Source organism: Podarcis tiliguerta, assembly GCF_965153285.1.
Source record: "Podarcis tiliguerta genome assembly, chromosome: 6".
NCBI lineage: Eukaryota > Metazoa > Chordata > Lepidosauria > Squamata > Lacertidae > Podarcis > Podarcis tiliguerta.
Window position 1 is genome coordinate 79,008,930 of NC_139539.1, and position 25,269 is coordinate 79,034,198.

The 25,269-nt window shown below is 43.5% G+C and overlaps 1 protein-coding gene and 1 long non-coding RNA gene across 2 annotated transcripts in view; one reads left to right on the forward strand and one right to left on the reverse strand.

The window, feature by feature from the left end:
• LOC310679782 overlaps window positions 1-25,269 on the forward strand; it is a 44,617-nt gene that overhangs the window by 16,628 nt on the left and 2,720 nt on the right. The window contains exons 2-3 of the long non-coding RNA XR_014512531.1: window positions 23,943-24,974; window positions 25,138-25,269. The exon at window positions 25,138-25,269 is cut by the window's right edge and continues 2,720 nt beyond it. This is a non-coding gene — a long non-coding RNA (uncharacterized lncRNA). The remainder of the gene's footprint in view (window positions 1-23,942; window positions 24,975-25,137) is intronic.
• PTPRC (protein tyrosine phosphatase receptor type C) overlaps window positions 1-25,269 on the reverse strand; it is an 84,307-nt gene that overhangs the window by 14,754 nt on the left and 44,284 nt on the right. The window contains 17 exon segments of the mRNA XM_083445433.1: window positions 969-1,066; window positions 2,667-2,703; window positions 2,825-2,901; window positions 3,014-3,104; window positions 3,876-3,986; window positions 4,981-5,017; window positions 6,501-6,609; window positions 6,785-6,848; window positions 7,192-7,391; window positions 8,222-8,371; window positions 9,539-9,682; window positions 10,491-10,637; window positions 11,326-11,451; window positions 11,890-12,120; window positions 15,423-15,440; window positions 20,326-20,427; window positions 23,485-23,613. Of these exon segments, the coding sequence (XP_083301559.1) occupies window positions 969-1,066; window positions 2,667-2,703; window positions 2,825-2,901; window positions 3,014-3,104; window positions 3,876-3,986; window positions 4,981-5,017; window positions 6,501-6,609; window positions 6,785-6,848; window positions 7,192-7,391; window positions 8,222-8,371; window positions 9,539-9,682; window positions 10,491-10,637; window positions 11,326-11,451; window positions 11,890-12,120; window positions 15,423-15,440; window positions 20,326-20,427; window positions 23,485-23,613 (1,871 nt within the window).

Genomic DNA, 25,269 nt, shown 5'->3' on the forward strand with positions numbered 1-25,269 from the left:
GTAGAAGAGTTTGGATTTCATATCCTGCTTTATCACTACCCTAAGGAGTCTCAAAGCGGCCAACATTCTCCTTTCCCTTCCTCCCTCACAACAAACACTCTGTGAGGTGAGTGAGGCTGAGAGACTTCAGAAAAGTGTGACTGGCCCAAGGTCACCCAGCAGCTGCATGTGGAGGAGCGGAGACGCGAACCCGGTTCCCCAGATTACGAGACTACTGCTCTTAACCACTACACCACACTACACCACACGTACAGGCGGTGTCCATTTTAGGCATTTCCAGTTGAAGCCATGGGTCATTTTTGACCCAGAAGAGGAAGGGATGGAGTGGAACAGGGGTGCTGCTGAGGTATAATGGGGTGGGGTGGACTTATGCATGCTCTGTCAACATGAGCTTTGACCTGGAATGCAACCCCCGCAGAAATGGCTTTGTTTTTTGTTTTGTTTTGTTTTAAAAGAGAGAGAGACAGAGGAGAGCTCTGTTGGGTCAGCCCAAATGTTTTTCTGCTCCATCTTCTCATTTCCCACAATGGCCTGCCTGATGCTTCTCAGAAGTCCCTGTGCATAGCATTCATTAGGAGAAACAGTTTTCCCCCACCCCCCATTCCAGCAAATGGTAAGCACGCGCTTCTTGGGAAAACTTGGCCAAGACAAACCATAAGAAATGGAAGTAGCCATACACTGGCAGCGGAGCCTGGACAAGTCAATGCATGCTGCTGATCAAGTCAGTAGCCATTTCCTGCATCCAGATAACCAATGTCTCACCAGAAGAATTTGGGTTGGCTCATAAATTCATTAGCAGAAGTTATGACCCACCTCAGAGCCACAACAGAGCCTTTGTACATCCTCTTGGGTACTTTGTGGCCAAAGAGGTTTCCCATAATTAACTGGATTGGTGTAAGAATAAAGTAAGCAGAGTCATGCATATTTTTACAGTAGCCACAACAGGAGAGTGCACCTCTTTCCCTCACCCTGTTTCCTTCCTCGCAGCGAGTCACCATGACGATGATGGTTGCCTTCTGCTCCCAGATCATTCTCCAGAAATCATCCGTTGTCTCCTCCTTGGGACCTGGGCAGAAATATTTACTTTAAGCAGTTGGCGTGATTGCCATGGGCATGACCCAGCCAAAGATAGAAGAAGAAGAGTTTGGACTTGATATCCCGCCTTTCACTCCCCTTCAGGAGTCTCAAAGCGGCTAACATTCTCCTCTCCCTTCCTCCCCCACAACAAACACTCTGTGAGGTGAGTGAGGCTGAGAGACTTCAGAGAAGTGTGACTGGCCCAAGGTCACCCAGCAGCTGCATGTGGAGGAGCGGAGACGCGAACCCGGTTCCCCAGATTACGAGACTACCGCTCTTAACCACTACACCACACTGGTGTAGAAGCACTTTTAAAGAGAGTTAAATGCACGCCCCACAGAAATCAAGGAAACTTAAAAGCAATTAACTTTGGCTAGGTCAGGCCAAATCCATGCACAATAGGGTGAAGGAGGTCTGGGAACAGGGCAAGTGAGTGGCCCAGCTGATCAGGTGAATGAATGGGTGGGTAGTCTGGGAGAAAGGGGAGGACACAGCTCTTCAAGTACTCTCTACTGTCGCTACCACCATGGAGGGGAAAGTCTTTCTCCCCTTCACTGCTGCTATCGGCAGAAGGAAGTGTGCATTTCACAATCCACACTTCTTTCTGTCAGGACAGGACAGAGAAGAGACTGTCTCCTCTTCATTCCTCCCTCCTCTGTGACTGGCAGTAGCTGCAACCTCTTGGGATTGGGGTGAGCTATGAGGAGATGGGGAAGCATTGGGCAAGCAAGCTGTGAGGTGATGGATATTTGCAAGGGGGGGGTGGCAGGTAGGTGAGGTTGAGGTGGCAGACAGATGAGACTGGAGCTTAAAGGAGCTGTGAAAATATAGGGGATTGAAGGGGCTGTGTGGATATGGGAGGAATAAAGGAGATGTTAGAATATAGGGAGGTTGTTGGCTATGGGAAGCATGGGTAAAGGGAGGGGGTAGGGTTGGAAAGGGTGGAAGGTGGGGCTGGTTAGCAACGCAAGCTGGGGCAGCAGCCCCTCATATGTATGAGCATGGAGAAAGAGAGAGAGACTACTTTCCTGCATGATTTAAGGTGGGAAGGAAAAAGAAAATGTGTGTTTTGGGGGGAGGTTATTGGGTTGTTGTTCTTATTTTGAATATGTATTTTGTGGTATTTTGATTTCATTCTGTGAACCGCCCTGGGACCTCCGGGTATAGGGCGGTAAAGGTAAAAGGTAAAGGGACTCCTGACCATTAGGTCCAGGCGTGGCTGACTCTGGGGTTGCGGCGCTCATCTCGCTTTATTGGCCGAGGGAGCCGGTGTACAGCTTCCAGGTCATGTAGCCAGCATAACTAAGCTGCTTCTGGCAAACCAGAGCAGTGCACGGAAACACCGTTTACCTTCCCACTGGAGCGGTACTTATTTATCTACTTGCACTCTGATGTGCTTTCGAACTGCTAGGTTGGCAGGAGCAGGGACCGAGCAACAGGAGCTCACCCCATCACGGGGATTCGAACCACTGACCTTGTGATCAGCAAGCCCTAGGCTCTGTGGTATATAAATTCAATAAAGAAGAAGAAGAAGAAGAAGAAGAAGAAGAAGAAGAAGAAGAAGAAGAAGAAGAAGAAATAATACCAACCTTGGGCAGCAATGTATTTTCTTGGTTCTGTGAAGCCCTACAAGATAAAGTAATTTGTTATTATGCCAAGGCAAACTAATATCTGCACATTCTTAGGAATAATTACGAATAACGTTTTCAATCTGACATTAGGAATTTTGCTAACGGTGGTCACTCACGTCAATATGGCTTGCATTTATGTAGTCAGATCCAGGGTCCCCGAGTACTGATGAAAGCTCCACACGGTTGTAGTCATCTTTTCATACAAACAGTCATAAACAAAGGTTAAGACGTTATCAAAGGTTATCTTCAGTGTGATATAAATTGGGGCAGGGAGGATAAGAACCCAATTTGCAATATGTACTTACAAGGGAGAATGTCAATGTAACGGTTTTTGTTCTGGTTGTAAGACTTGCGTGCATCTTTTATCGTGAATTTACTGAAAACTCTGGGAATGCTCTGCAAAAGGACAACAACAACCTCAGCATAAAGAATTATGTGAAACCATCGCCACCACAGTTAGGCATATTTAGCTCTTTAAAACTATTCACATCATAATTCATTTCAACTGCACTCCTTAATCCAGTTGATCCACATTCAGGGCTGCAAGCCAACTCCCACTTACTGAGGACTAACCGCCAAAGGATTCAGTAAGACTCATCTCTTATAACGCAATTCTAGCCTTCTGGGCTACGCAGCTGTGCTCTGCACCTCTCTCTCTGTCTCCCCCACCCCCAACCTTCCCTTCAGGGAACTTGGGAACTTCTTAAAGGTAAAGGTAAAGGTACCCCTGCCTTTACGGGCCAGTCTTGACAGACTCTAGGGTTGTGCGCCCATCTCACTCAAGAGGCCGGGGGCCAGCGCTGTCCGGAGACACTTCCGGGTCACGTGGCCAGCGTGACATCGCTGCTCTGGCGAGCCAGAGCCGCACACGGAACGCTGTTTACCTTCCCACTAGTAAGCGGTCCCTATTTATCTACTTGCACCCAGGGGTGCTTTCGAACTGCTAGGTTGGCAGGCGCTGGGACCGAGCAACGGGAGCGCACCCCGCCGCGGGGATTCGAACCACCGACCTTTCGATCGGCAAGCCCTAGGCACTGAGGCTTTTACCCACAGCGCCACCCGCGTCCTATGGGGAACTTCTTACCCCATAACAAAAGCAAGCCAGCCACCAGCATTACTCATATTTCTGATTTACACTTGGCTAATGTCTTTTAATGGGGCACCAACCTGAAATTCATCCAGGAAAAGTCTTCCTTCATCTGCTATCTTCCTCTTATATGTTTCCCACAACAACTCTGCAGGAATTGGGTCAATGTTCAGCAGATGTCTCTCATCTTCTTGAAAACACATAGAAAAACATATATGTCATGGCATTTGTTTCATATCACACAAAGGCAATCCATATTTAAACACATGCTTAGGTTCCTATAGTTTTGTTATAGGTTTGTAATCAAGTTATACAGCCTGAGTGCAATGAAATGACATTCGGCAAAGCACTACCAAATAATTCACATTATCTAAGAGTATTACATTCTCTTAAAGCAGGCATAGAAATATGTTGGATTACAACTCCCATAATTCCTGACTATTGGCCATGCTGGCTGAGGCAGATGGGGACTGGAATCCAACATCTGGAGAACATGGGTTCCCCATCCTCAAAGCATGAACATTTAACAGCATTACAGAGTTAGGTCTGGAAGATTTGTCAGGTCACAAGAATTCCCTGATGTTACTGTTGGAAGTTTGGATGCAACTCAGTTTAGAGAACAGGGTTTTGCATTTTCACACATTGAGCTTCTCAGGTGAGCAATAGGCTTGTTTACCATCCTCCCAAGGTGAAGGGAAGTGACATAGGCTAAGCCAGGCAAGACAGCTTACTCTATGGCATTAACCCCTTCATCCATTAAGTAGACTGAATCATGTTGGTTTTATGAGGCTGGTTATCCCACATACTCTGTGTACTGAAGGGTTAACCGAAAGGGTGTTACCTCAATAGTTATAATGCCTACAAAGGTCCATGAGGAAAGTTTCTACATTATGACTCCAAGAAGCCTGCTTCGGGGTTCAGTACTGCTACAAAGGCTTTATGGTGAGCTAGACAAAAATATCAATTAAATGCTTGCACTTGCCCAAACCAGGAGTAATAATAATAACAATAATAATAATAATTTATTTGTACCCCACCCATCTGGCTGGGTTTCCCCAACCACTCTGGGCAGCTTCCAACAAAGATGAAAAATACACTAACATGTCACATATTAAAAACTTCCCTGAACAGGGCTGCCTTCAGATGTCTTCTGAATAATAATAATAATTTATTAGGAGAATACCAACCTATTATAAGAGGCAGTATAGGTGTATCTTGATCCCTGTAAGAAACATAAATAGTTATGAAGCTCAAGAGCAATGCTCCATGTTAACAAAGCATTCTGCAACCAAATTCTAAGGTACATCCAGCAAAGTTTACGAGTGAGATCCGCAGGCTCGTGTCTGGTTTGGTCCTATGTCACTCCAGTATTAGTAAAAGTCATAAAAGCGGTGCTGGTCAAGGAATAACAGTATAACTCTTTCCTATGTGACTATAACCCAACTCCCATGGAGGGTACTTTAGCCTGAGAAGGAATCAGGAGTGGCCAGCAGGAAGGGGCAAAGGGTTCGCCTGGCCTCTGAACAGCAGTGCCACTGTAGTTTATAGAGACGGAGAGGAGTGAGGTGGCAGGGAGGTCGTTCCTGCAGACACACTGGTGGTGCCCAACTGGTTTCAGCAGTGCATTTGACCTCCCCACCACTCTCCTTTCTGGTAAGCTGCAGTGATTGCGTAGATTGGGGGGCATGTGTGTCTTTTTTTAATATACAGTGGTGCCTCGCAAGACAAAATTAATTCGTTCTGCGAGTTTTTTCGTCTTGTGAATTTTTCGTCTTGCGAAGCACGGTTTACCATAGGAAATGCATTGATGGTTTTAAGAAAAAGGCGCAAGATATTTTTGTCTTGCGAAGCAAGCCCATAGGGAAACTCAAAAAACGAAACCTCTTTCGTCTTGCGAGTTTTTCGTCTTGCGAGGCATTCGTCTTGCGAGGTACCACTGTACATTTATTTATTTGGTTTTTCAAATTAAAGTTTTACAATCCAATATCCAACATACAACATAAAGACAAGATTCCAAGAATCTCCTGGGCTCCCTCCCCTCCCCTTCGTGGGTCCTACTGTTAGTCATTTCCTCCTGCATCTTTTATAATAATCCAAAACTTTTACATCTCCATTCTGTCCCAAAGTCACCATCAAACTACAAGTGTTATTCCAATCCTACTAACGATTTTAGCTGTTTACAGTGGTTTTTAAGATAAATTATAAATTTTCCCCATTCCTTATTAAAATGTTGGTCTTCCTGATTTCTGATTCTTCCGGTCATTTTTGCCATTTCAGCATAAACCATCAATTTAATCTGCCATTCTTCTCTGGTAGGGACTTTATTTTCTTTCCATGGGAGGCCCTGTGTGGCTTGATGTAGCTTCCTGTCCAACCACCCCATGAGAAATCTTCACTTTTCTCTACCTTACTGTACACTTCCTGACATGTGGTTCCCTATAGATATCACTGGAGAAATATGCAACCAACAGACCATGGCCAAAGGAAGCCACTGTGAAGCAGGGGTTAGATGGTTGGAGTAGGATTCTCGTAGGGTTGTTGCAAGATGGGAAAGAGCTAAACCACGTACACTTCCTTGAACTCCTTGGAGCAATGCAGTAGGTAAATAAAGGAGAAAGAAATCTCATGCCATCCTACATTATATCGATAAGTCTTCTCATTTTATTTCATATACTTAAGAGAAGAAAGGAAGAGCGGTTACTTACGATGATCGTTTTTTGTTAAGAGTGTAGATTTTATACAAAACAAGGAGCAAAGCCACAGAGGTCACAATAATGAGGAAGGCCAAAAATATAATCAGGGCTTGAGAATTATCTGCAAAATTCGAAAGAACAAAGGGAGAGAGAAGCTATGTTGAAAAGGTTTAAGAAATGCTAGCAAAAGTTTGTTCCATTACTCGCTTTCTAAACCTTACGTCAAGTCCTGCTCTTGTGTTTTAACATGTAAATTAATCAGTAAATTGATAGGAGTGGTTGAAACTTTAGCTTACATCTGGTTGTTACTGGATTAGAGGCCAAGGCTTCCGAGGTATAATTCCCGTTGCTAAAACCAACCTAATAAACAGAAAGAACAGCAGATACTATTTCGATATGTCAAAAATGTATCACCGAAGACAAACATCCTAAATGGTTTCCCATCTAAACTGAAGATGCAATAATCAAAAGAGCTACTTTTACACAAATGGCTATTGCCCATTGGGACTGGTAGGGCAGAAGACAGGGAGCCCAGCACTAGGTGGCGCCAAAGCCAGTGGCAGGAAGAGCCGACTAATTCTAGTTTTGTCTGCAGCTTCCACCCTGCTGTGTTCCACAAGGGAAAACACCATTACCCAGTGAGGTAATGAATTAAATGCATCTACCTATATCTCAATGTAAACATCAGAATTAAGCAGTTTACCTTAAACGTGTATGTTGTCAGATAAGCCAGGTCTTTAACTTCAAAAGAACAATCTTTCTTCGTTTTATTCTCATCCTCCAGGTACAAGATATATTCTTCTTTGGGGCCGTTTATTTGTTCTGGCTTTGAGCATTTGATCTTAACAGCATTGTTTGCTTCGTTTGATAAGTCTGCTTTGAGATTTCTCACACCTGTTGGTTCTGTTTGAAAGACAAATAGTTGAGGCATAATAATAATAATAATAATAATAATAATAATAATGCACTTCATTTACAGTGGTACCTCGGGTTAAGTACTTAATTCGTTCTGGAGGTCCGTTCTTAACCTGAATCACAACTTTAGCTAATGGGGCCTCCTGCTGCGCCACCGGAGCACAATTTCTGTTCTCATCCTGAAGCAAAGTTCTTAACCTGAAGTACTATTTCTGGGTTAGCAGAGTCTGTAACCTGAAGCGTATGTAACCTGAAGCGTATGTTACCTGAGGTACCACTGTATATACTGCTTTTGATGTCCAAAGCAATAAACAATACACTAAAAGAACAAATTATACAGTGGGATTCAACAAAATGCCATCAGCAGGCAAAGCACCAAAGGCCTTATTGGTGGCTGCTCCCAGAACTCTCTCCCTGGAGAAGCCAGACTGGCTCCCTCCTTGTCCTTCCACTGGCAGGTGAACCTTTGGTTCCATCACAACCACCAAACGTAATGGAGAACGAACGTGTAGGTAGATGTTATAGACCTCTGGTCATCAATAACTTTGAGCCATTCTGATAAGTCAGATGATGCTCAGTTATAACCAAGGGGGTGGGGAAACAACAATTTATTTCACAGGAAATTATTCCAATCATTTCTATAAATTTCATGCATTAAATGTTGAAAATGAATGATTTCCACATAGATAAATTTAGATGCAGCTGCTCATATGTAATCTGCAATGCATACAGTAGCAGATTGTATCTAGCAAGTTTTTAAATAGGGGGGACGGACTTTTAGTCATAGCGTTAGCACAATATTTGAGAACACAACTTACTTGCTGCTTTAGTGGGAATTGTCTTGCTACTTCGTTGCCCTTCCAGTACTGCATTATTCTGTGTTTTGGTGTATGCCCAGACATAGACACTATAATTTTTGTAGGGCTTTAAGTCATTCCATATATAACTGGTATTCTTTGAAACGTCATCTGTATTTTTAATTAAAAAAACATTTTTAAAAGATTAGAAATTACATGGAATGGAACAAGATAAAACCATCAATACAGATAATAGCCAGCTTTCAACAATACATAACATTACAGTTCAGGCATTTGCTTGAACACGTGGAAAGTTAAACTGGAAGTGGGGTGAGGGGTGTGCCAGAAGCCCCACCCCAACATTCCCAGCCTGCTTTTCTTTGCAAAAATAAAAAGAATATTGAATAGGCCTTCTTTGGAATAGACCTCAAGGCACATGGAGGAACATACGAGAAGAGACACGGCTTCAGAGCCAAGAAGGCAGAGATGGGCACAAGCACTCCTTGATTTCCATTTCTCTCAAAAATGAGCTGATCTACCGTATTTTTCACTCTATAAGACACACCAGACCACAAGACGCGCCTAGTTTTTGGAGGAGGAAAACAAGAAAAAAAATATTCTGAATCTCAGAAGCAAGAACAGCAAGAGGGAACTCTGTGCAGTGAAAGCAGCAATCCCTCTTGCTGTTCTGGCTTCTGGGATAGCTGCGCAGCCTGCATTCGCTCCATAAGACACACACACATTTCCCCTTTTTAGAAGGGAAAAAGTGAGTCTTATAGAGCAAAAAATACGGTATTTACCTCCCAATCAGAAAATGGCTCTGATCACTGGTGAACCCCTATAAATCAATGGAGAAATTTTCCCACAGCCTGTGTGTTAGGGGAATACTTAGAAAAAAAGAGGGCCAGGGCTGTTGGCTTGTAATCAACTCTTCAAAGCACTCCCCCAGTAAAATCATAGTTTTAAAATGATCTAAAAATACTCACCCCAAAATAAATGTCATCCTCAGAACATTAAAAATGATTCCCAGGGTGCTGCTACCTTCGCTAAGGGCTTCAATGCAGTGAAGGAACTCACAAGCAAGCAGCACCCTGCAAGATCTAACCCCACTGCTCTCCCCTCCATCCCATCTGTTTCAAGATTAACCCCCCACCTCCTTGATACAGGACTGGATGCGGGGCAGAGTAGTGGGGGTCACCCCCCAAAGAATCACAAGATGGGTCTGCCTGATCCAGAGCCCACAAAGCAGATCAGAAGATCTCTGCACTCACACACACACCTAATATCTACAAATGGACTTAATATGCTTTCTGGCAAAATGATGCAAAATGTACATACATTTTTTGTTGTAGTAGTTTTTCTCCCCAAGGCAGACCATGTACCCATCAATAGGGCCATTTTCTTCAGATTGTGGCTTCTTCCACATGATTTCTATTGTAGAATTACTTGAATTCCATGAAATATCTTCAGGCTTGCCAGGCGCTGGTGTAGGAATTCAGCAGGGGGGGGGAGGACTCTTTTAAAAATTATTCAGGAACCCAGTGACAGTTCATAGAATCACAGAATCATGGAGCTGGAAGGAACCCTGAGCATCATCTAGCCCAACCCCCTGCAATTCAGGATTCTCAACCAAAGCATCTATGACCCGTGGCCATCCAACCTGTGCTTAAGAACCTCCAAGAAAGGACAGTCCACCACCTTCCGAGAAAGTCAAAGTTTTACTGTTGAAGAGTTCTTAATGGTGGAAGGTTCTTCCTGATTTTTAATAGTTCAACAGTTCAAAAACTACTAAGCAATTAAAGATATAAAAATGTTTAAAAAGCAGTAGGTAGGGCCAGGGATGGATAGATGAATGAATGAATGAATGAATGAATGAATGGGATGGGATGGACTTATGATTGATCTGTCCATCCCTACTGTCATTTCCCCTGTCCTCTGAGTGAATGTGTAGTGACAGGAGTAAGGAGAAAGAGCAGGAGACTCTGCTTGTGGCTCCCTTTGGACTACCATGCAGTTTTGTCTCAGATCAGGAAGGCCTGAAAATAAACAGTGGGGAGAAGAAGGTGGACCCAGCTGGAGAAGGGGCCCACAATGGACATCTTACCCAGGGGCCTCCAAACTTGGATCAGGCACTCCTGCCCAGATTATAATCTGTCACGGTAATACATTAAATCCTATTTGTATGCTTTTATTTATATGGGCACAAAGATACCCTTCTTTGTTGTAAAAGTCTAGTTTCTGGGATGAAGGCACGTTCATAAGTGACTAAGCATCATGTTGTCATACTCACTTCCATAATCTGTTGTTAGCTGTTTGCTGCCAGTTTTCACATGTTTGCCATTAAACCATATTTCTGATGAACAATTGTAGTTCTTGTTGGGTGATAAACCTGTCACTGTACAACCATTCTGCTCTTCAGTGGGCCGAAAATTCTTACCTATAAGAAATTGCAAAACATCATTGCTCTGTACTTCAGGCATCCAGAAGCATCTTTGCCATGGATGGGGAATTTCCTTACCATTGGCCATGCTGCTTGAGGGAGCTGAGTCCAAGAAGACATGGAGGGTCATGTAGGTTAGTTTGATTGACAAAGAATCAAGAACATGCTACCCCACTGTCTTGCTGATAAGAACTGGAGCTATGGTGAGCCACTTTGACAAGATGCCTCTTCCTTCCCCTGACCTCACCTCCATGTGAGCTGCTATTTGACTGTAGCTATATGTTTTAGGTATCCCCTAGCCTACACTTCTTTAGCACCATCCATATCTAATGCTTCACACAAAATATTGCACCCTTGTTATCTACAGTAATTAAATATGGAGTAACTTTCAACAACTTGTGGTTTGTTTAGGGACTTGCAGCCACTCGTGTAGAGTAGGATCCTTCTGGATTTCATATTACCTATTGCAGGAGGTATTTCTTCTTGCTTTTTCATTAAGGAGAGAGAGAGAGAGAGAGAGAGAGAGAGACTCATACCTTTACCAGACTTGCTTGCCTTTCCACCTCTCTACACTTATTTCTAAATACGTCCATACATAGGACACAAAAACAAAGGTCCCCAATAAAGTGCATTTAATTCTCCAACCAATAAAGACAGAAATGCAAAAACTTCCAAAATCTCCTACCATGAGGATGACAGCGACAGGAATATGTTAAATGGCAATGATGCTTATCATATCTGCGATTGTTCCAAGATAAAGTCACACTGGTGTTACTTTTTTTAGGTTCTTCTAGTTTCCACTTATCGGTTTCTTCCAAATAAAGAAAAAGGAGAAAAATATCACAATGACATCCCGTTCAGTATTTCTTTTTCAGTTTTAAAAGCATGCTGGATAATATATTGCTTAGTGGGTTGCATCATTTTACCCCAAATGAGTATCCAACACAGTTTTCAGTGTTCATTTTGAATTAGTGTACTTTTATGTGTTACATGACTATGAGATACGATGGAAGGAGAAATAAAAACATTGCTTAGCTTTAAAAGCCTGTTATTGTGAGAAACTGAAAACCAGTATATTAGTTGACACCAAAAAAATTAAAACTGACTTCCCGCACCCTCTCTAGCCCTCTGACATACATTCTCCCAATAGCTTAGCACTGGGGGGGGGGGGGGGGACACAGCTCATCAGAGTGGCTGAAAAACAAGAAGGCAGATTTTGCTTAAATAAATGAGAAGTATCTGATCTTACCAGGGGGGACATGAACTGATAATGTTAAATCATCACATCCATTAAAAGATGCTACTATATTGTATTTGTCACATTCTTGAAGTCCAGCAAGTGTGCTTTGGTCCTTGTCCCAAGTACAGTGGGCATTTTCACAGCTAACATTTTGCAGCTCTGCCCTTTTCATAACTGCAAGTTCTGCAGTGACGCCTTCTGAATTGTATTTATAACGAGCCACTGAAAGGTTTATACGACCTAAGAGATGAGAGAGATGTTTAAATGCCTGTTGCACTGAAACATGTTAAAAACAAACCACAAATAATGTTTAATGTGCATTAACAGTTTAAAGAGAGGCACAGTATGTGCACTACAGGTGAGAGAAATTGTCCTTCTGCTGATCACTTAGATCTGCAGTTGCCTGTTTTCCTTCAGTTCATACTGGTAATATTTCAGTTCATTAACCAGATCTGCCCAACCTGTGTGACTCACCAAGCCAAGCACAGCTCATTAGCAATATATATAGTGGCCATCGGAGGCTCATCGACAGAACAATTCCCCCATAAAAAAACACCTTTGTGTCAGACTGGGGTGGTGGTGGAATGTGATTGGGCAGAGCTGTCCCCCTGCACAGCCTAGGTGGCCTCCTGCCAGCCATGCCAGCATCACTCTATTGGTTTGGTACTTGTCCACACACACATCTACAGACAGGCAAAAGTGCTCCTGGCAGGATGCCCAACAACAGCAGCCAGCAGAAGGACCTGGAATCCATTGACCCAATTGGTGCAGCAGCTCCAGGCTGGCACAGTGATCCTGTCCCTTCCTAGGCATGGAAGGACTTGTCAATATTGGTTGTCTCCATTTCTAGTTTTTGTAATCTTAAGTTCAGTTCTCTGCATTTCTTCAGCAGTTTGTGGTTTTAAAAGAAAAACCCTTGATCAATTTAGTGCAATTTTACACATATTTTTTATGCAGTTTTGACTAATCTTCACATATTACACCCACACCCACATCCAGTATCTGTGTTGTTGTAAGCAGCCGTCAGTTGGAGTGCTACACTGCAAAATTTGGATTTTTGAAGGACAGCTGTGTTTCAGTTCTCACATTGCTTTGGAAAGAGCGGATGTGATTGATTCAGCCTTAAATGCAAATTCAATTGGCAATATGTAATGAGTATAATAATCATATTCATTAGAAATTTATGGTATTAATGGAGGAATTAATGTAGGCCTATTTTTTGGCTGAAGAAGGCCACTCTAAAATGGAGTCTTGCTAAGACTTGTGGAACTGATAAAGTTGGCAAGCGAAGTGAGGAAAAGGTGCTGAGGTCATGAGACCTGACGTACAAACAGGTTGATAACGAAGGACGGGCGCTGAGCAAGATTGAATAACAAGGGTGTAATGAACTCTGGAACGTGATGAATAACTTTGATGATGAACAGATGCCAGTGAATCACCAGAGCTGTAATGTCTAATATCTTCTTCTTCTTTGGCGATCACTTGTAGCCAAGTAAGACTGTCTTCCATAAACACGGTTTTAACAATGAGTCTGTAAGTGACTGTGGAGGCCAATTCTGGACCCACACGTCCTTCCACAGTGGAGACATTGGTACTTGGGCGGGAGTTGATCACGGTGTGGATTTGCCAAGCGTGCCTTCCTCTTAGCACGTTTCTCCCTTGTGTTCTGAGTTCGAGTGTCTTCAAAGTCCATGACACCTTTGGTAAAGGCTGTTCTCCAACTGGAGCACTTGCAGGCCAGTGTTTCCCAGTTGTTGGTGTTTATACTACATTTTTTTTAGATTTGCCTTGAGACAGTCTTTAAACCTCTTTTGTTGACCACCAGCATTGCGCTTTCCATTTTTAAGTTCAAGATAGAGTAGTTACTTTGGAAAACGATAATCAGGCATCTGTACAACATGACCAATTCAACGAAGTTGATGTTGAAGAATCATTGCTTCAACCCTGGTGATCTTTGCTTCATCCAGTACACTGATATTAGTTCACCTGTCTTCCCAAGTGATGTGTAAGATTTTTCAGAGACACCACTGATGGAATCTTTCGAGAAGTTGGAGATGGCGTTTGTAAGTGGTCCGTGATTGTAAGTGGTCCATGTAATGTCTGATATAACGAAGGGACTTTACAGGTTCCCAGCGCTACAATACCTGCCACCCGTCCTCTTTCCAGTAGCCTGATCAGCTACTGCTGTAAAGTTGGTGAGTATGATTGAGAATGTGCGTGTATGACTTATAACTGAAATGTAACTGATATGAGAATTATGGAACACAGTGATATAAGATCAGAAATGCACTCAATTCACCATGTGGGGAGCCACTTTAACTAAAATGTATAATTGGAAGTTGAATGGCATTTTGATAATTGTATAATTTGGGAATTAATTGTTATTATTATAATTTGGCTACTGTTGGGGGTATATTGGAATACTAATAAAAACTTTACAAGAGATTGTGTGTGTGTGTGTGTGTTAGGGACTGCAATTGTAATGTATACAATAAATACGTTTTGTTGAGTTGCAACTCTCTGGGTCTACTTGTGTTCCTTTCTCCTAAAGAACCAGCGAAAAACGAACCTCTGATTTGTAACATTTCTCCCCCAGTTTCTGCCCTTTCCTGTCCTGCCATCCCAGCCACTAAACAAAGCAAGACTGTTGATTCAGCAGCTACCTATATGGTGGGGAATGCCCTGCAGCTCTGCCATGTTTGGCTTGCGCCAGGGAAAGATTTAGGAGAGCCTGACTGATTCAGTCGCACTGGGCGCAGAGCCTCAGGGGCACCGTACGTAACTATGCTGCAGAATGGAAGGTGAGAGCCGGGGGGGGCACCAAATTTTGGCATGGCACAGGGCATCGTTGAAATTTGAAGCCCTCAGATCTGCCACTGCTTGTGCTTCATAGCCCTTTGATCTTTTGACTGCTGTTTTTGTAAGAGGGGGCTGCAAAATACAGGAGAACCTCGACTTCCTGGGAGGTCACAGCTGTTGATCTTCATGAAGTTCAGGGAATGAAAAGGAATGGTCGATTTTTAGCTACATATTTAGCTTACATATTATACGGATATTCAAAGATATTTCTTTTATGCACGAGTCATATACAGTGGTACCTCGCAAGACGAATGCCTCGCAAGACGAAAAACTCGCAAGACGAAAGACTTTTTTGTTTTTTGAGTTGCTTCGCAAGATGAATTTCCCTATGGGCTTGCTTCGCAAGACGAAAACGTCTTGCGCCTTTTTCTTAAAACCGTCAATGCATTCCTATGGGAAACCGTCAATGCATTTCCTATGGGAAACCGTGCTTCGCAAGACGAAAAATTCACAAGACGAAAAAACTTGCAGAACGAATTAATTTCGTCTTGCGAGGCACCACTGTATGTGAATGGTCCCATTATTTGCTAGTGACTCCCAAATCTTGCAATTTACAGGCACATTTTTAATGCCAGGTTTTCTGTATTTCATTATTGTTCTTGAGAATTATCTGTGTCCTCGAGAATAACAAAAGGGACGTCTAACAAGTTGGGTTCCATCTTCAAGAAAACATTAAAACTTACTGCAGTCCACGGGAGTAGCTGTAAGAAAGAAGATAAAAGCTTAGAAGGCTCTTCATTATAAATGTATCAAAGAGAAAATAATTATTCACATACAGTGTGTATGCATGTGTGTGTTAATATACTGCTTAGTGCCAATATAAGCTTCTAAGTGTCTTACAAAACATAAAAACCAATTACGTTAAGACATTAAAATATAAGCTTCCATCATTAAAATATCTATATAACATCGTACCTTTTATACTATGGTTTTGATCTTTTTCATAGTATTTAAGCATAAACACAGTTAACTATACTTTGCATTGAGTAATTGAAATACTGCATAATTACTGGGGACCAATGAAATAGCATTCAAATGGAGGTAAATGCAGCATACAGTACTTGAGGTGTGGCCTACAGACCTTGCTGCTCTGATATGATATGCACCCCAGGCCCAGCAAATACATGCAGGCACCAGCAAACCTCAACCACAGCTAATACAGCGTCCAGAAGACAGTATTCCTCCACTTGTGGCTCTGCTGCAATTGGTCGCTTGGCAGCTGAACGGCCTCCAAGGCCTTGTTACACTGGGCTGCTACTGGTTGCAGCGGTCCTAGTCAGTTGCAGGATTCTCAGTAAAGGTGGCCCCACAACTTGAGCCCTACAAATGCTTGGTGTTTGCTGGGAGTTTCTGTCGCCTGTCTGTTCTTATACTGGGGTAGACATCATGTCAGGGCAGTAGCATCTTCAGAGCAAACTCTTACAGCCACAAAACTACAACATTTTTTTATTGGTTTCCACCAAAAAACATTTCCTGTGTAAACGTTATTGAAATGAATTTAGACCTTCGGCAAGAGCAGCTGAATTCTGTTGCCGATGCTTAAGTCTCAAAATATGGTTATTTGGACTTTATATTGCACCTGCACCTTACAGAGATTCTGTATGGCTAAGTCCCATCTCTGAGTTCCCCTACCATCTGAGCCTTTTGGTGGGTGGTACCCTCTCCAGAAAGGACGCGGGTGGCGCTGTGGGTTAAAGCCTCAGTGCCTAGGGCTTGCCGATCGAAAGGTCGGCGGTTCGAATCCCCGCGGCGGGGTGCGCTCCCGCTGTTCGGTCCCAGCGCCTGCCAACCTAGCAGTTCGAAAGCACCCCTGGGTGCAAGTAGATAAATAGGGACCGCTTACTAGCGGGAAGGTAAACGGCGTTTCCGTGTGCGGCTCTGGCTCGCCAGAACAGCGATGTCACGCTGGCCACATGACCCGGAAGTGTCTTCGGACAGCGCTGGCCCCCGGCCTCTTTGAGTGAGATGGGCGCACAACCCTAGAGTCTGTCAAGACTGGCCCATACGGGCAGGGGTACCTTTACCTTTACCTTACCCTCTCCAGAAGACCTAATCTTGGGCCCACACTGTTGACTTCTTTGTGCTACATTAAAGCCAAGTAAATTAAAACATCATATCATTGGGCAAATAGTTTATATTAGTAATAGTGCAATCTAATGCACGCTTTCCCTAGTGGGACCTCTCAGCAAACATGTCTGCATCCTTACTGGATATTGTCATACTTGTTCAAAACGATGTGACAACTTAGGTCACTGCAAAATGACTAAAAATGTTTTGCAAAACTAGCAATTTCCCACTGAAACCGCCTACTTATAATCTTAGCCTTAAAAGTTTATTTTATTTTCCGAATTTCCTATTTTCTATTTTCTACTAATCTGTCCTCAGAAGACAGGTTCTGACAAAGTGTAAATTATTTTCCCTAATAAGCTATTTAAATGCTTGCAACCGTCAATACAGTCTGAGGTTAATTCAACGGCTTGTCAGATAGCCAAACATTTATTTGATTGCCTCACTATTCTCTGATCTTGGGGCAGGCCTGCTGCATGTGGGGTTTGTCTACATTTATTGTTGGGGAAAAATAGTAATTCCATTTTTGCTTTGTGATGTTTGTTTGACTTATCGCTTGAACTTTCTTGTGAATGAATGAATAAAACTTTATTTGCATAGCCAACAGGCCATAGCATCAAACACCAACAGAAGTACATTACAAATATAGTTAAAATCTTGTGACCTATTAAAACCCTAGGTAAATTAATAATCTCAGTACTTAAAACTTGGCGGAAGTAATAAAATAATAATAATAAAACATAATGATAATAATCATAAAAACCCAGACAAGGAATCCGGGTGACCACACTGATATCATTCAGATACCAGCTCTCAGTCTCATTGCTCTCTCGATAAATTTGGCAACCTTCTCTGTTGTCGAGCTGTTCTGGTCGGCTAGAAGTGAGCACAATTTGGCTTCGCAAGAGCGGCCGGGGATGGCAGATAGGAGCGGCGTGATGGTCTCGTCCCTGAGATCTTTATATAGGGAGCAAGACAAGAGAACGTGTGACGCCGTCTCTACATAGCCAGCTCCACAGGGGCAGAGCCGGTTCTCAAATGGAATTTTTTGATATCTACCTTCAAGAACAGCTGACGGTAACATATTTAGTCTGGCCAGTGTAAAGGCCCGCCTAAGTTTTGGAATGGTTAAGGTAGACAAATAAGGTGCCCGAAAATCAAAATGGGAGGGGGGCAGATAAGCGTACCAAGCACTAAATTTCTTAATATAGGCCAGATTATTCTGCTGCTCAATATCCTTCAAGCGCTGATCGATAATGGTTTTTGCCTTGGGGAGACCCACTTTCAGGAGATGCTGTGCTTGTAGGCCACATGTAAGTAGTTTTTGATGCACTACTTTGGACCACCGACTTCTATGAGCGTCTCGTGCTACTAGAGGTAATAGTCCAGATGGGTTTAAATTTAAACGAAGCCAATAGTTGAATGTTCTTATCCAGGTCCGGGTCTCGACGGAGAGGAGGCCGGTCTCCAGCCGTAGGGCCGCATTTGGTACGCATGATGGAACGGCTAGAATCTGTCTTAGGAATTTAGACTGGACCGTTTCGAGTGTGCGGCAATGGTTTCCCGTCCAGATTTGGGCCCCGTAGAGTAGTTGTGCCAAGGGTTTTGCTTGAAAGACCTCCAAAGCTGCTGGGATATGTCTGCCCCCCTTCGTAAAGTAAAAGCGAGACAGTATTTTGACGCTTTGAGATGCTTTTTCCCTAGCATATTTATGGTGGGCCTCCCAGGCCCCTGTTGACTGGAAAACTACTCCGAGGTATTTGAAAATTTTGACCTGTTCTATTGGCTGATTGTCCATCTCCCATCTGTGATGTCTGTGTCTCCTAGCGAAGACCATGACTTTAGTTTTTTGGTGATTAACCACCAATTGATCTCTCCTGCAGTAAGCTGAGAATTCTCTTAGTAGCCTTTTGAGGCCTACTTTAGTTCGTGAACTTTCTTGTGAAGTTATGAGCTTCGTTGCTTTCATTCCATTGGCAGTTATTCTTCCTTACATTTTCCTACATTTTCGTTGACTTGGGGATGGATGAATTGGTCTATTTGCCACTTTCAAAAGTGTGTACACATAGGACTGTTCTGTCCTGCTTCCATAAGAAAATGTGCCTTTAAATACCTATATCAGGTGTGAGGAACCCTTTGTCCCTGCATATTCTGGTGACCTACCATTCTTATCATCCCAGGGTGTTTGCCATGCTTGCTGGGGTGAACTGGGAGCTGTAGTTCAGCAGTGTAGCCCAGTAGCACTTTCTAGGGGATCCAACACTTTAAAACGTTTAATGATAGTCTTACTCCACCTTTCTTGCATGATGGAATTCAAGGTGGAAAATCTAGGAGTCTTAAATGGTCTCCCATCAGAGCAGTGACCAAATCCAGGGTTTCGTGAGCAGAATTCTGTTCATTCAATGGGACCTCTGCTTCCTCTCCTCTCTCCCAACCTCCAAAAACTGCTCCAGGGGGTCCTCCAAAGTCCTTTGAGGGTGTGTGGGGAACTGCAGGGAAGAGGAAAGGAAGAGGACGTTCCATTGTTCACAGAAAAGTCTGTGTGGTGTAGTGGTTACGAGCAGTAGACTCGTAATCTGGTGAACTGGGTTCACGTCTCCGCTCCTCCACATGCAGCTGCTGGGTGACCTTGGGCTAGTCACACTTCTCTGAGGTCTCTCAGCCCCACTCTCCTCACGGAGTGTATGTTGTGGGGGAGGAAGGGAAAGGAGAATGTTAGCCGCTTTGAGACTCCTTCGGGTAGTGATAAAGCGGGATATCAAATCCAAACTCTTCTTCTTCTTCTGTGAGTGGAGCTGCTGAATTGTAACCCCAGGGGTACAATTTAGCTATATTTTAGCAGCGCTTCCAAGTTGGTTTACCATTTATAATTTTTGCCATCTATTTTCTGCTTTTATTTTTATTTATTCTTTGCTCCTGCTTTGCTTTCATTTATTTTCTGTTCAGTCAGCTCTATGCTTTTTATGATCACCAAAACTTTCCTTAATAAGTAGCAGGAACCTTTTAGATCAATTCCTTTTTAAATTAAAATTTATTATAATTTTGAAGTTATTGTGAAATCTTGAATATTCATATTATCCTCAATTCCAATCACTGTTACAATACATTTCAGTATGACTGGTGACCAAGTGCTATGGTCTTCTGCTGTTAATGAATTTTTATGACAAATACACAGTAACAGAGATTGAAAAGTGCTGTCTATTGAGAAAGCCACCTAAATTAAATGGATAATTTGCCTAAAGTAGCAAGTCTTATGTTTGTTGCAGTGCATTCTAGAATTGGGGTAGGATATGCCAATTTAGATAAAGCAGTATCCCACTTCTCAAATGCCAGATGTCAGTCTTGGCTCTTAAACCAGATTCTTGGATTGGAATTCATAAATAATTTCTGCACGAATCCAATTCATTTCAATTGTGTTTGCACAGGAAAAATTTCATTCTCAAAGGAATTTGGATGCCATTCAAAGCCATGCATGCATGTGGTGCTAGCAATGCTCTTAAATGTGTGCAGGTTTGTCACCTATTGGACCAGTGGTGGTCTCTGAGAGAGTAGAAGGGATGTTTGCTGGAGTGCCAGAGGACGCTGAAATGTTGGTATGCGTGGTGGAATTATCCCCATCATCTGCCAGGAAATAAACAGAACATTAGTGTTACATTCAGCAATTATTGATGCCATATCCCCAGGAATGGAAACAACCTTGAAGAAGAACTGCAAGCTGAGAAAATGTGTTCCTTCTCCTGTAAAAAGGAAAACTAGTCTTCTTAATGGGAATATAAAGTGCAGTCCTACACACAGAGACCTGCAGATAAGCACCATTGAAGAGAGTGGGTCTTATTCCTGAGGGTGTTTGCATAAGATGCTGCTGCAAAAGTTCTTCCCTATTCATACCAACTCAGAAGTAAGATCCATTTAGTTCAGTAGGACTTAATCCCAGATAAGTATGTACAATATTGCAGTCTTAATTTCTTACTCGAAATGAAGAACAGAAGTGATAATTCAGATGTCTACAAAACATTTCACTTTGATATATGAATAAAGGTTCCCTCCTTCCTTCCTTCCTTCCTTCCTTCCTCATTTTTACAAGTCTACCACGGTGGGTGGGCATGCATTGGATCATGGCTCCTTTTTTTGGAGAGATCATTGGTTAGTTTAAAAACTATAGGTATTCTTTTGGGTGTAGATTGTGTCTGGATAAATATAACAATATGGAATCCATTTATCAAGAGTAATTCTACATTTATTGGAAGAATTGTATTACTGATATAGCGTGTTCTCCAATAAATGAGAGCACGTGTTGCGGTGTGGGCCACCGGGCCAGGCCTCTTGTTGCCAGGCTGGTTAATAGTTATTGCCTGGCATTTGTGATTGGAAACCCGGGTTGCTGGGGCAAATTGTATGTTGCAAATTGGGTGGGTGGGACCATAGTCTTTAAATATTGGTGCACTCTGGTTTCTCTTTCTCTTTGCAGAGTGCATCGGATCACCCGCCCACCCGCCCTCTTTTCCGGTTGACCTTGCTTTGCCTGTCATGGGGGTCGTCTGCCTTGGCGCAGGGGCCTAGTAGGAATTTTGCCATTTGGTGATTGGCTGTGCCATTTGGTTTTTGCCTACTACTCTGCAATTTGTCACAACTTGTAAGGTTGCGGTTAGGCATTGGTTATAATATGCTGGTGGTGGAGGGGTCAGAACAGGCGGTGCCTGCCCCTCCTACTGCACTGAAGGGAATTCTGTTAAAGGAATCCTGGGGCTTGCCATGTTTTCGTCCAATCCCTGTCATGGGACCAGGGCCGCCCAATCCCTGTCATGGGAATCCTTGTCATAGGACCGGGCAATCCTTGTCATAGGATTATGGCAAGCTTTCGGGGAGCTGCTGGGGAGAGCGGCGTGGGTCCGACGCTTAGCTCAGGTGACCCCCCAGTTTGACTTTCTCTTCTACTGGCTACCGATCGGACCTCGGGATGCCAGTTCTGTCCCAGGCGGGGGGACAGATAGTCATAACCAATGTCTAAACAACCACTCACTGATTTTGTATTTTAATAAAGTTGTGGCCAAAATAGTGCCCAAAAACCAAAACTAAATTACGTGTTATGTGTGAAGTTATTTGAGGGGTGGCCTGGGGACCTACACGCGCAAACTCAATTGTATCACGATTTCAATTTTTCTTTTGTTTGCTTTCTTCTTCTTTATTTTCTTTCACATTATTCCCTCACTATACATGTAAAAATAAAACTATATGTGTTCTTATCAACTCAATTAAAATCGAGAATGAAAAATGTTTTCTATTCTAAATGATTTTAAGATACTGGAAGACAAATTAACTCTGTCCCGGTTTTATACAAATTTGTAACATCAGTGCAAATGTGGTATTAATTAGAAATGGCTCAAATGGCCAGCATCTCTTGGGTTAACGTGTGTGTGTGTGTGTGTGTGTGCGCGCGCGCACACACACACAATGTGACTCTTACCTTTTGGCCTCAGTACAGCAAATATTTATTACCCAACTACACAGTATTAAATGCTGACTTCAACAACACTGGGCCTTAAAAACAACAGCAACTTCATAATATATTTGTTGATAGCTGTGAAACCTTTCTTTGGTTCAAAGCAGCCTAGACTCTCGAGTCATAAAGCTCCAGGGAAATTCTACATAAGAACCACTGGCATTTATTTAGTTAACTGTTTCATTTAAAGGAGTTCCTACCATTATAGACATATAAAACAGGATGTGTAAAACAGGAGGTTTGCAATGGAGATGCTCCCTGTTTGTTATGTCCTTGCTTACTAAAAACTGGAATGAAGGTTAACCTTTCAAAAGTGTAATATTTAAAATAAACTATCTGCACATGGAATCACTTCCAGGAAAAAATTTACACTGGCAAAAGCAATTCCTGAATTTGCTATTCATGTAGGGTTCCCAATGTTCTTTCTCATCCCTCTTCTGAGCCTTTGAAACCACTGTAATATGGTAAAATAGGTGGGGCTTTTCTTAGTGTGTAGATAAAGTGATGTGGAAACCCTCCGCCACCGCCAGAAAAAGATACATACAAGTATCTTGTCCCCCAATGATCCTTTTCACGGGATCCTAGCTTTTAGTACATTGATTTGTTTGGTAAGTACATGCCTGGTTTAATGTATCAAGGGGCAGGAATAACTGGTGAGAATTCTTCTATAAGACATAACCCATGTGAACAAACACAGCTGTCATTTCACTCCTCCTTTCTTCGGATCACTCTAACCAACTGAGCTAAGCGTTGACTTAGCATGATGTGTGCACCAGCACTCATAGCGTGTTTCCAAGCAAATCATGACATTGTTTAGGAGATCATGTGAAGTCAATGTTCATGTCCAAAATGCACTAAGTTGGCCATTGACTTGATATTTTTAAACTAGACACACAGGAATGCATCCTCCAATGACTACCCAGCTTTATAATGCAATTAAAAGCTTAAAGATATCCAGATTTCAAAAGAACCTCAACAATCACCTGGTTGACATCCCTGCCAATACAGGGAATTCAATGTTAAAGCATCCCTCAGAGGTGGTTGTCAAGCCTCAGCTTAGCAACCTCAAGCAAAACATATATGCATTCTGATAATGCTTAACTATCCCACAAACTGAATATTCGTGCCCAGTACTTAAGACATTGCTCAGGAGCACTGCAAAGAACAACATGGCAAACCTGGTGGTGCGTGCGTGACGGTGGAGGGAGAGAGTGAAGGAGGGGCAGCAGTGCTGCTGAGTGCCTGAGTGCTGGAAGAGTTTGCGTCCGTGCGAGGGAGGAAGGATGAGCTGCTTGTTGGAACAATCTCTGTAGTAACAAAAGTGCAATAATTTTTATTACCATTGTTACAATACAACAGCAAAACATTAACTGGTTAACCCTTCAGAGAAGGAAGCAGTATTCTTGATCTCTTGCAAAGCTAATTCAGCAGCAGTACTGTGAAACATGCTGCGGTTGCTACCTGGAGCATCAACTGTGTGGGCTCACCAGGTGGTTCTATGGGTCTAAACCACTGAGCCTCTTGGGCTTGCTGATCAGAAGGTCAGCAGTTCGAATCCACATGATGGGGTGAGCTCCCATTGCACTGTCCCAGCTGCTGCCAACCTAGCAGTTCGAAAGCATACCAGTGCAAGTAGATAAATAGGTACTGTGGTGGCAGGAAGGTAAACGGTGTTTCCATGCGCTCTGGCTTCCGTCACAGTGTCCCATTGCACCAGAAGTGGTTTAGTCATACTGGCCACATGGCCCAGAAAGCTGTCTGTGGACAAACACTGGCTCCCTTGGCCTGAAAGCAAGATGAGCGCAGCAACCTCATAGTCGCCTTTGACTGGACTTAACCGTCCAGGGGTCCTTTAACTTTAAGCCTGATTCTAACCACGCTTTGGAGGGGAGGGGGACAGCCTATCATTAGTACAATACGCCCAGTTCACATGCATGCCCCTTCATTCATGTAGCTAGCCAAGCAGAAAAAGGTCATAATGGGATCAGCTCCCCAGTGTGAGCAACTCTGCAAAGATGAGTGAAGGGGGCCACAAAGCCAGCTTCAGTCTTGCTAACACAGAGATGCTTCCTGTCCTCAGCAGCTGTCCATGCGTACCTCTCAGCCCCCTGCCCCAATGGCTGTTCTCCTAATTTCTGCTCTAATTTTATGGTTGTAGAGTCGGCCATTCACCATCCATTGCATTGCAACTCAACATACTTTCCAGCCACGTAGCAGTTATGTGATGAGGCTCCCCACCACCACCACCACCACCACCACCACTCTCCCGAGCGAGGACAGTATTCCTGGGGCAGTACAATCTCTTATCAGAAAACTCCAAAGCAAACCTGTGACGTTGGCAGAGACAGCAGTCGCAGGGGTGGCGGTTGCTTTGCTAACAGGTATTCCGGAAGCATTGGAGGCCTGGTAAGTGGGGGTCACTGCCTCCTTGATCACAGAGCCAGGCTTTGCTTCAGAGGTGCTTGCAGGTGAGGGTGGAGTGGTGCGTGGAAGTATGGGAGAAGAGCCCAGAAGAGTTCCTAAGGTGAGCGCGTGAGGGGGGGAGGGCAATAAACAAATCAGCCATGTTACACAGCAGAGTCTTAAACAGAGTGGCATTGCAGCATGGCAAGACACCAGCAGTCTGTTCAACCAGGATGAATTACAAGGAGTGTTATGCTTCCAGGCAGTGGCGTAGCGTGGGGGGTGCAGGGGGGGCCGGCAGCACCGGGCGCAACATCTGGAGAGGCGCATTTGCACTCGCAGCTCTCTGCCCCTACCACGGGTTAGGGGGCGCAAATTACTTGCCTTGCCCCGGGTGCTGACAACCCACGCTACGCCACTGCTTCCAGGGGTCTGCCATTCCATCCTTACCAATACGGATTAGGCTATGGTGTTGGAAGCGCCATAACTGGAACAGCCATGCTTTGCAAGAGGGGGGTGCCTAATTCTGTGCCCTTGTACAACAACCCAAATCCAGATCG